At 43.5% G+C, this 10,962-nt stretch overlaps 1 protein-coding gene across 2 annotated transcripts; it reads left to right on the top strand.

The window, feature by feature from the left end:
* Window positions 1–983: 983 nt before the first annotated feature.
* LOC306696731 (zinc finger protein Aiolos-like) lies at window positions 984–10,191 on the top strand. 2 transcript variants are annotated; one of them, XM_079160412.1, is made up of 9 exons: window positions 984–1,031; window positions 1,137–1,263; window positions 2,155–2,219; window positions 2,540–2,650; window positions 4,584–5,000; window positions 5,927–6,094; window positions 6,506–6,622; window positions 7,637–7,747; window positions 9,028–10,191. In XM_079160412.1, exons 3-9 carry the CDS (start codon window positions 2,168–2,170, stop codon window positions 9,654–9,656), a joined length of 1,605 nt encoding a protein of 534 aa, XP_079016538.1. In that variant the 5' UTR covers window positions 984–1,031; window positions 1,137–1,263; window positions 2,155–2,167; the 3' UTR covers window positions 9,657–10,191. The 2 variants fall into 2 exon arrangements, with proteins under 2 accessions (XP_079016538.1, XP_079016537.1); XM_079160411.1 differs by lacking the exons at window positions 984–1,031; window positions 1,137–1,263 and adding an exon at window positions 1,798–1,896 and having other exon boundaries at window positions 7,634–7,747.
* The last annotated feature ends 771 nt before the right edge of the window (window positions 10,192–10,962 follow it).

A 10,962-nucleotide genomic window follows, 5' to 3' on the forward strand; every position in this document is an offset into this window, starting at 1 on the left:
GAAATGAGGGGAGAGAGAGATGGGGAATGCATGTTATGAAAGTTGAGCAGTGGTGCATGAAGCAAAAAAAGTCTGACATTGCAGTATAGAATTCAGAGGAAAATACTTGGATCTTCTTGCAATCTTCCGTATTATGTGGCTTATAGAATAAGTGCAAGCACACAAAGGTAAACACGCAAGGATTTGACCCGAAGGTTGTAATTCCACATTTTAACCACTATGTTACATTTGCTTCAAAGCCTGGCACTTGTGCTGGAGTATAAAGTTGTCCGGATCTTCCTGTGCGTTTCTTTTAACCCTGACTCCCAGCCCTCGGTCCAGCCTCAGTCTCTGCCTCATATACATGAACAGCTATTAGTGCATTTGACAACTTTTAGGACATATTGATTTAAACCAGGGCTATTCATGCATTTGTACTGGGAAGTTGATGTACCTCAAAAAACAGAGAACAAGAGCCACTGATTCACAGACGTCTCTTTCCCAATGTAAGTCTATGGGAAAGGTTTGTTTGGCGCTCTTCCAGTGCCACATTATCCAATACTCAAAATAGCTCAGATAGTGTGATGTTATTTTAAGACATGAGTTCCTCAGTTGATTTATATTTAACTTAAAATGATGCCTAAAGTTTGGGCCTAGTTGAAGTAAAGATATTCTTTGGACGCTACATTTTTACATTGCACTCATTTGGCAGATGCTCTTTTCCAAAGCAACCTAAGTACATTAACCTCAACATAAACAATAGATAAAAATGTGTTCAAATAGCTACAGTACAAGTGCTTATAGGGTCTTTTAAAACGTGTGTACAGTCTTATTTTATTGATTGGGGAGAGAAAAGTTCGAATGAAAAGTAGTGTTGTAGTTTGGCCACAAGATGGAGTGGTAGCTCCTTAAATGGTCAGGAACCATGTGGACCGCCTGAATCGATACAGAACCCATAATCAGGTCTTTGTTTCACTCCTAAACGTACAGTGTTACAGACCCTACTTGTTACGTTTTAGTGAAGCAGTGTTTGTGTAACGATCATGGAACCGGTAAGGACGATTAATCTAAATCATTGGTGTTGCTACTCTGCTGTGTGAACATGCTCTGGCCTTTGTTGCTCAACCTTGTTCAAAACATGTTCCTGTTCCTTTAAGGGATCTCTCCAACTTCACCGTAGTGACGTTGCGCGCAGTATATTCCATATTCAGAGAAAGTCCAGTGGCGGAGTGTGGAATCTCCTACTGCCATAGCAGTCTCCTCCAGGTGCTGAGCAAAAAGCAGGTCAGATCATTTCATCTTTACTCCAATCTTTGCTACGTCCAACAAACTATAAAACACAAAAAGTGCCGTGGCATTAATTGTCACGTTTTGACATGCGCTCCTCAATTTCATTTCATTTGGAGCGTGTGAGAAAGTTTGTTATTGCTGTATTTTCCTCACTGAATGTGATGTAAGAGTAGTTGCAGCTCTCTAAATGATAAAAAAAAAAACTGTTCTACATAACTACGCAGGTTTTATTCTAATTACGTTTACATGTAATATCCATTGTAAAAGTCATGCTCTGGGAATTTTGATTAGTTCAATGAAAAGTGACATAAGTGTCTCTAAAGCGGATCTGGATCTTTTATTTCCAAATAAATTTTCAAACTTTAGCTAAGAGTGTTGGGAGACTCACTGTCTGTTGGTGGTGAAAGCGCTTTTACCCTTGCTCCTATGTACAGACCTGGCAGGAAGTGCATGTGCAGTGAACATCATCTCTTTCTCATAAGGCTAAATGTAGTGACAGGGTTGAGCAATCAACCGTGGGCTTTTACCCACATCTTTTTTAAATAAACTTCTTTGTATGCTGTCCAACCAACAGGAACAGTGAGATGCACATGTTGCTTCTATTTCTTCACCTGCTTTTTCGAAATAGTAAGGGAGGCTTTTAATAGTGTCGAAACCCTTAAGAAAGGTATATTCGTATCGATGTGTCAAGATAAAAGGTCACACTTTGAATATATGCAGCAAATATCATTTTTATAATGTGCTAGATGTGCTCTCTCCGTATTGCTGTGTAAACTTAGATCTAGTTCTGAAAACACTATAAGAAGTAATGTGGCTTGACCTGATTACATTCATTTGGATTCCAAACTGTCTCTTATTGATGAATGTTGTAATTCCTCTCCACAGAACATTTTTTATCATGAACACAGACAAAGATCCTGAATTTACCACCCCAGAGGGAAACGGGATGGGTGAGTATCTGATTCCTTGTCTTTAGTGTGAGGGTGTACGTGATCAGGCTGAACACGTTTCTCCAGAGCTGCCACCATCCTGCTTACCGCACTGCCTCAGCACACATGACTCAAAAGTATTGAAAGCTGAAGCTGGATGTGTGCAGGCTGCATATGATAACAGACCATACGTTTTCTTTGTTCCTGAACATTTATTGTCTAAGGGATTTTAAAATTCCATTATTCTAACAGATAGCTGTGGCTTACTGGTTTGAAGTTCTCTAAATGAAACAAAAAGTAACACAGAGTATTGGCACATGCACAACGTGTCACTTTTTCAGACGTTTGCAGTGATGTTGCAGATGTGAAGCCACAGGAGGAGGAAGAAGAGAGGGAAGATAATTCATTCAGTGAGAATGGAATGCAGTGTGCTGAAGGTGTGATGGCTTCACGTATGTACACCCCCCCAACACACACACACACACAATTGACATCTTTCCATTACGCTTTGCATTTTAGCCATCGAGCTCACACCGTCCATCAGCAAACACTTACTTTTTTGTCCGCTGACATTCCGAAGCGTTGGAAAAAGTTTGAGGTACGAACCGCTACAAACCGTGTGAATTAATACAATGAAGCGCTGCTGTTTGGAAACACATTTTAGTAGTAAAAGTCTAGCAAAGTAACTAAAAAAATGTTCTCATTTCTATCATCTCCATGTTTACCTGAAGGCTGATAATAGTTTGGTATCTCAAAGTGTGATATAATTTTCTAAACCCATAGAAACAAGGGGGAGTTTTATCCTTTCGCCTCAGTTAAAATAATAATAATATTTAAAAAATGTAATTAAATATGATCAACTAGTGACAGATTACATATGATGGACAAGTGCATGAAGTAAGAGCCATCTGTATGTCCTCCAACGGATTAGACAGGAAAGGCATCATGAAGGTCTTGTATCCTGGGGTAGAGTTAAACGCTCCTGCACTGGAGCTCATCATTAGGTTTTATTCAATGCAAATGAATGAGAAAATCATTCTCAGAATTTGATTCAATCTGCTTTGAACACTGTTCAGGGACATCCAGAGCATGAACATGAGATCAACCCCAGTCTGGTTTTGTTGCTCATTGCAGTGTCATGTATTGTCCGATGAAACTTACATCTTAATTCATCTTAATTCATCTTAATTCATCTTAATTCATCTTAAATGTGACATGTCAGATATTTCTTCATCAGCAGTTTACACTCACACCAGTCAGAAACATGTTTTCTAAACTGTGAGTGTGTTTCAAACACAATATTTTCAGTGCGGAAATGTTGTCACTCAGACTTGTGGCCTTAGCGTCTCCTTTGTCACAAAAAGAACGTGGTGTTACAGACAGCTCTCCTATTTTTTTTCTGACTGCCACCCATCTGCTCCACTGGGTGCACTTCCTAAAGCCCTGCTCTGCATCTGATGAGTAGCCTGCGGTTCACTCTCTGAGACCCTGGACTCTATATCGGGCCTCTCGGAGCTCTGCATGTGCAAAGTTTCCATTGTACCTCTCAACGCTTTCCACAATACAAGGCGCCGCTCTTCAGCTCATCACCAGTCGCCGCCAAGACCACAGTGTGGTTTCTGGATGGAACTGAGTACATTGACACTAAGCAAGCGTTAAGGTGAGAGGTCCCGCAAACCAGGCCTCGGGACTGTGCGTGTCAACAGCTGTGGGGTTGAGAAATTTAAATACAGTTGGGCAGATCCTGTAAGGTGTGGAAGTTTGACCTCTAGTGGGTAAGGACTTGTGGCTAAGATAAAATGGTCAAGAAAAAAAGAACAGGAACAACTTGTATATGCTAGAATTGGACTAGAATTACAGCAGTGCACTGCTGGCTTTGGTGCAGATTAATGTGTTTCAGCGTCAGTGATACAGGCAGTAAACAATCAATCTGAAATCTCTTTTTATAAGCAGATGAGGAATTGGTGGTGTCTGTGTGAGGCGCCTGCTCTCTTTGTCTCCTGCCCTGGTTCTAGTTTCTGTGTATTCAGAGGAAATGCCTTCCCCCTTATCTCGTGTACACATCTTCTGAATCTCTTTGTGACACTTCACATAAGCCCAAATTAAGATACCCACACATTGGAGATGAGCTAGTACTAATATGAAACTATCAGCTATAAATACAAATGTAGAAGTAAAGATGTGACAGCGTTTTACATTCTGGTTGGAGTGGAGTCTCATCAAGCCTATTTAGTGCCTTATTTGGAAATGAGAACAAACTGTTGTATATGGACTACACATCACTTCACATGTCTTATCTCTTCCTTATCACGTTTCAGTCACTGCATGTGTGTTTGCATCCGATGTCACTCCAAATATATTCTCCCTTGCTTCCTCCTTGCTTAGATGTGATAAAGATTGAGGCAGAGGAGATGGAAGACGATGAGCAGTACCCTCAGGCTGAAAAAGAAAGAGAGATATCGCTAAAAGAGGAAATGGAGGGGGCCAGTGAGGACGGGACGGAGGAAGGATTCGATGAGGAGAGGACAGAGGAGGACGATGATGAAGAGAGGGACGGGGAGGGTGATGAAGAGGGAGATACCCTGAATGAGCCACAGGACCTGTCGCTGGTGGACTACTCGCGTTACGACAGCGCGGCCCTGCCAGACGCCCACGCAGGAGCAGCGGCTGGTGCAGAAGGGACCTACGTGCCTGGAGCCGTGGCCCCTCGCATCCAGACGACAGGCAAGCTCAACTGTGACATCTGTGGCCTGTCCTGCGTCAGCATCAACGTACTGCTGGTGCACAAACGCAGCCACACGGGTAAAGCACAGGAACACAGCCTAAAGCACCTGACCTCAAACACAACAGTTGCGCAATCGTCTCTCTGTTGATAGCACTAGTGGATACCGCCTTGTATTGACTAGGTCAAGATGTTTGATCGCGTAACTACGATTAAGAACGCACAAGTCTGCATCGTACATGACGCACGTGTCCTAACCAGTGCTGCAGTGACAGCAGGAGGTGGTGAAATATCCTCTGTTGTTGTTAAAATATGAAGCACATGCAATAACTTTGTGATGTGTGTGTAAACACACAACATATCGTAGTACATCTACAGTCATTTTTTTCCCCTGAATTATGCAATTCCTGTAATTAATGAACTCACGAGTATATATGGTGCATGCTTTTTGTCTGTCCACATGTTGTAATACTTATCACTGTGCAGAGTGGTTGTCAGCCACATGAACACACGTCGTCTATTAACACGCACTCGTCATTTTACTGATGAGTACAGTCGACTAGTAGAAGCCTTCAGATGGAACTCACGAGGATGTGTTTTTGACATGGGGAGTGAGGTGCACAATATTCTTGGCATTTGCGTGGTTTGAATCGTGAGAACATTTGTTTCTAGGTTTCTGGCAATCGAAGTGGATGTTGCCTTGTTCCCTTTTCAAAGATGGTGAATGATTATGTGTTTTTTGCAATTCACTGTAATACTAGGGACAAGAAGAGTGTCGTTCAACATTAGTAAATCATAAAAAATAAAACAATAAGATATCAATATCGGAGTATAAAAAGATTTCCACTTAATAAGTTTTGAACAGCACATCAATGCGTTGTTCAACAGTAACCCAGCCCAACACAGTGAATCTGCAGCAACAGATAATTTGCAGTGGTGTGATCAAAAGAAGCAGATGTCATCCTGCAGGCTTGTTTTTCATGGTGTGTTTTTCTTCCTCACCTAGGTGAGAGGCCATTCCACTGCACTCAGTGCGGGGCCTCCTTCACCCAGAAGGGAAACCTGCTGCGCCACATCAAACTGCACTCCGGGGAGAAGCCTTTCAAATGCCCCATGTGCAGCTACGCCTGCCGTCGACGTGATGCTCTGAGCGGGCACCTGCGCACCCATTCTGGTACCAGCCAGCCACATACTCACTCACATGTAGAGCTGATATGCACTGATACTGTATGCACCTGTGCACGGTGTCATGTTGGTTGGTTTGTCACTCCTTGGTGTTGGTTTCTCACTCCTTTTGAATCACATGAGGTCTGCTGAGCCTGCATTGCTTTTCCAGTAACAACCTGCCATGTACTCTCATTCGGTTACGCTCATCACATATGACGTCTTACTCATTTACCTCTGGAAACTTACTCACTCACTTTCAGTTCACGTGTTTTACCTGCAGACACGCTGCACAGCCTCTCAATGTGCTCATCATCAGTTTTGTGTGAAACTGCGTACTTAAGGAAATAATACTTGCTGTAACACTTAGACAGTGTTGATGTTTCATGTGTTGGTGATTAACTGAAACTTCTGCTCACAGTGGAGAAACCCTTCAAGTGCAACCACTGCAGTCGCAGCTATAAGCAGCGCAGCTCCCTCGAGGAGCACAGAGAGAGGTGCCATGTGTACATTCAGAGCAAAGGCCCCGCTGAGAGAGGTGAGCACACAGTACGAACTCAGCCACTTTCTGACACTCGCTGCATCGGGCAACATCTTTGAAACTCCTACATGTCTTCACAGGACACACTTCACATATGCTCACATAACTGCTAATGTAATCTGACCACTGCACAGTTCACATAAGCTCATTTGCACATATGGAGCGCAAAATTACAGCTGTTATTTCTAGCAGATCCTGTTTTTATAGCCTCGTTAAATTAATGAGCTTATGACTGTTACCCCATCATTACAGCTAAATAGGTTATGGCTGCTGTGGTTTGGAGGCACAGCGTATGAAGACCGCTTCTAATGTCTGGAGCGGCAAAGGGGAAGCCAAATATGTAGGGCAAATGTTTCAACCCAGCCGCTCAACACACGCACACACACACACCAACCCTCTAAATTGACTTTATTCAACTGTTATTTAACCAAATAATATCCACTGATAAAAAATCTTATCTGGCCAGGAAGGCAGCAAAGTTAAACATTGATTTCATGCATATAATATATCAAAACAATACAATACAGAGTAAACAAATCCACGCATCAACAGAAGAGGTTAAATTGACACTATGTACATAACCTTCCCCCCAAAAATGCCTCTACGTACAGGACAGTTGCACGGTTGCAACACACAATGCTCTGCTTCTGTGGTCACCAAATGTCGTAAGTTTATGCCTGATAGTGCCGTAGTGGTGAGGAAGTACATCCTCATCCTGTGGTCTCCTCTCCTGCACTGGTGAAGTAAAAACCCACCAGGAAGTTAAGTCAAAGGAGCTTATGATCTCAAATTAATATCTTGTTCCTCCCAGTGTGACTCAGCTTCGAGCAGCTGGTGTGTCTTGCAGGGTATTTTTTTTTTTTTTTTTTACTTCACTTTACAACCTCAAAAGCTTTGACAGGTGGACAGCTGCAGCTCAGTGCACTGCCTTTACTTTTGACACTGCTTGATCGAGAAGAGGTCCTCATTTCTTTGTTGCACTTACTCTCTCACTCTCTTGCTGTCAAGCAGAGGACAGCCAGACATCCAGGACTCAAATGGGCACTGAGCGCGCTCTGCTGCTCGACAGGCTCGCCAGCAACGTAGCCAAACGGAAGAGCTCAATGCCACAGAAGTTCACCGGTAAGAGCAGCTGAACACACAGACACGCAGGGGCCGAGTAGAGGCAATGACTTCAAGTAGATGAAAGAGATTGTTGAAGTTTTAAAATGTCTTAAGATTAAAACAAAAGATTATGAATGCCTACATTTTCTAAGTTTGATTGACATGTTCATCTACCTAATTGCTAATTAATATTTGTATATGTTAATGCACATTTGTTTACTGACCTCTGTATTTTTGAAACTTTATCATGTTGTGCAGCTATAAGATGCTGTTGTCTTTTTGACATTTTTACATTGTTTGTGCTTTTTTGCTATGCATTTATGCTTTGTAGATGATTTCAAGTTGTCTGTATAAGCTACTTGTTTGTCTGTCTATTTGTCTTTGCTGGCCTTCATCTCTTGCCGAACAGGAATTGAGGGCAGAATACCTGCCTCATACCTGCACACACCACAGAGTGGCCTCCACTGTCCTAAATTCTCTGCGAGAAATGTGCCGTAGGTGGGTATTGGTAACCATGCATGGTTAAATGAATGGCTACATGTTAAAAAAAAAAGAGAGAGTGACAGAGATAGAAACATGCACTTCAAACTCAGATGCTTTTTTTGAGGGATGAATGATCTAAAGATACGAGTTTAAGTGAATAGCTGACCTTGGGGTCCTACACACACACACACACAATGATTTTCAGTTTGCTCTTAAGCTTGAACATTGGGTTGTAGTTACGTAAATCATACCTCAAGCTGCTCACAAAAGGAGAAAAAAACTCCGACATGTCTCTATCAGGTTGACAAATGAAGTGAGATCTTTCAATATGACAACCACAGGGGGGAAAAGAGAAGTAATGTCTGCAACCACAGAGAGAGAGAGAACAGGCGGGAGGCGAGAAACGTGAGCAGGTGCCTCTCTGCCTATTCTCTGTGGTACAGCTGCACTAGAGGCCTTCGTCTGTGTCGTCTGCTTCCTCTCAGCCCTCTGTCCTCTCATGCCGCCAAGCTCAACTGCTGGCTCAGGGTCCTCTAATGCTTTAAAGCTTCTTCTGTCCTGGGATCCGGGCATGTTCCAGGTTTCCTTTGTGTCTACCCGTGGGTGCACATTGTTCTATTTGTCTTTAGTCAACACCAAAGTGACGACCCCTTAGAGTCCTATAAGGATCTTTAGTAGATCTTTTCCCATCTATAAGCAAAAACTGTTTTAACTGCTGCTTGTGCTATTTCTCTGGGTCTGCTGTTGGATGAAGTATGTGAAACGTCTTCCTGCGGAGTCTTCAGTGCTCTTTTTTTCTCATGCTGCCGGTCTAGGCGACAATGGTGTCTGCCTGGACCTGAGCTTTAACAGGGAGCTGGTCTACCGAACTGACGTCAAGGATCCTCCGCCAGGCTCCCCAGGGCCCGACACGCACCAACAACCCACAAGGCCAGACAGTAACCCAGCTCCCTCCCGCAGGCCCTACCCCATCCAGTTGGGCCGCAGCGACATCAGCCCCATGGGCCTCACTAACGGCCACAAGATGGGCATGCCGGTTCTTGGCCACCCCCACGCCACCCAGCCACCCCTCGGCGTGGACTCGTTCCACACTGACGGCTCCCAGATGTCCCAGCCTGTAATGTACAGCTTAGGGCACCTGCTGGGGGGGCTGAATCATCAGAACGGCATCCCTCACCCACACGCCCAGTCCATCCCCGTGTCGCCGCTGGAGGCTTTACGGGTGGTGCGGGTAGACGGGGAGGGCGGAGCGCTGCCCGGGGCGGTGTACCCCTGTGGCCACTGCAGGGTGATCTTCCTGGACTATGTCATGTTCACCATCCACATGGGGTGCCACGGCTTCCGCGACCCGCTTGAGTGCAACGTGTGCGGCCACCGCAGTCGGGACCGTTACGAGTTCTCGTCCCACATAGCCCGCGGCGAGCACCGCCTAGAACTGAAGTAGCTTTCATTCCTGCAGACATTCATGCTTTCACACACACACACACATATGCTCCGATAGATAAAGCTGTATAAGAACACACAGATTTACTCATATAAGTAGCTGGTAGTATCAGAAATGAAAGCATGAAGTAGTAGTCTTTTATGTGTGTGTGTGTGTGTGTGTGTGTGTGTGTGCACGTGTGTGTGCGTGTGTGTATGCGTGTGTGCGTGTGTGTGTGTGTGTGTGTGTGTAACAGAGAGCTATTGAGAGAGACGTTATAGGAGTGCGGCGGGTGTCAGAGTGTTCTTAGTCATACTGTACTCATCTGAAAAGATGGCCTGTAAAGTGTCTATGCAGGAGTAATTCTACTTCCTTTCATACGTTACATTAGTACTTAATGATCACTGCTGTAGCCACTGTTTATATGATATAGTCAGCCATATATACATTCAAATGTTCAACAAGATAGCAAAAATGAATGAATTTATTGTGTATCTGCTGTCGTTCTTTTACTGTCATACGTGTAAAGATGTAAAAATAAAAGATAACCACTCCTTTTCCTTCATAACACGTAGACCTGCACCTTGTTGAGAGAAGTTTATCTTCTCTTAAAAGCACTTGCCAATTCAAGACTGCAGAAAAAAAAAATCCTATTATCTAGAAGGTCACATGTCTCCTTTTAGGCTGTGGTTTGAGAGAAGTGCAGTTCACAGCTTCAAAAGACATCCCTTCGCTCTGCACCATGTGTTGGTTTCTCACAATATTATACACTGAAAGTTAGAAAGGGCTCACAGAGACGTTGTTGTCGCACGAAATAGAGATGTATATATTTAGGACTTAGAAAGTAACAGGGGTATAAATGAAAGTTGAGGTAGGTCTAAATTAAATGTCAGGTGCTGTTAAAGATTTCTCCGAAAGCATATTAAAACTTTTACATTAATTCAGGAACAAAGAATATGAGCCACTGCAGTATATACAATTGGTATTATCTGGAAAAAATGATCAAATGAGGGTAAATTAGCAAATGTCTCTTGTCTTGTGATGTGGGATTGTCAATCGACGTCACCGTTTCTTCCTTCCCACCCGGATGGTGAAGAAATGAATGGCAGTGGATCACAAATCTCTTCACACCAGCCCCCATCTGCTGGGAGAAGTGTGGTACTGCACGACAGTGACTTACTTTTGATGTGTTCTCCTTACACAGTATCTCTCCTAAGCAGTGAGTCCCAAAGTGGTTTCTATTATCCACTTGGGGCCCTTTAAAATGGTACAGGGGGCTCCCAAACTAAACAAAGAATAGCGCAATGCGTTTATTATTTCTTTAACT

This window comes from Pholis gunnellus (genome assembly GCF_910591455.1).
Source record: "Pholis gunnellus genome assembly, chromosome: 5".
In the NCBI taxonomy this organism is placed as follows: domain Eukaryota; kingdom Metazoa; phylum Chordata; class Actinopteri; order Perciformes; family Pholidae; genus Pholis; species Pholis gunnellus.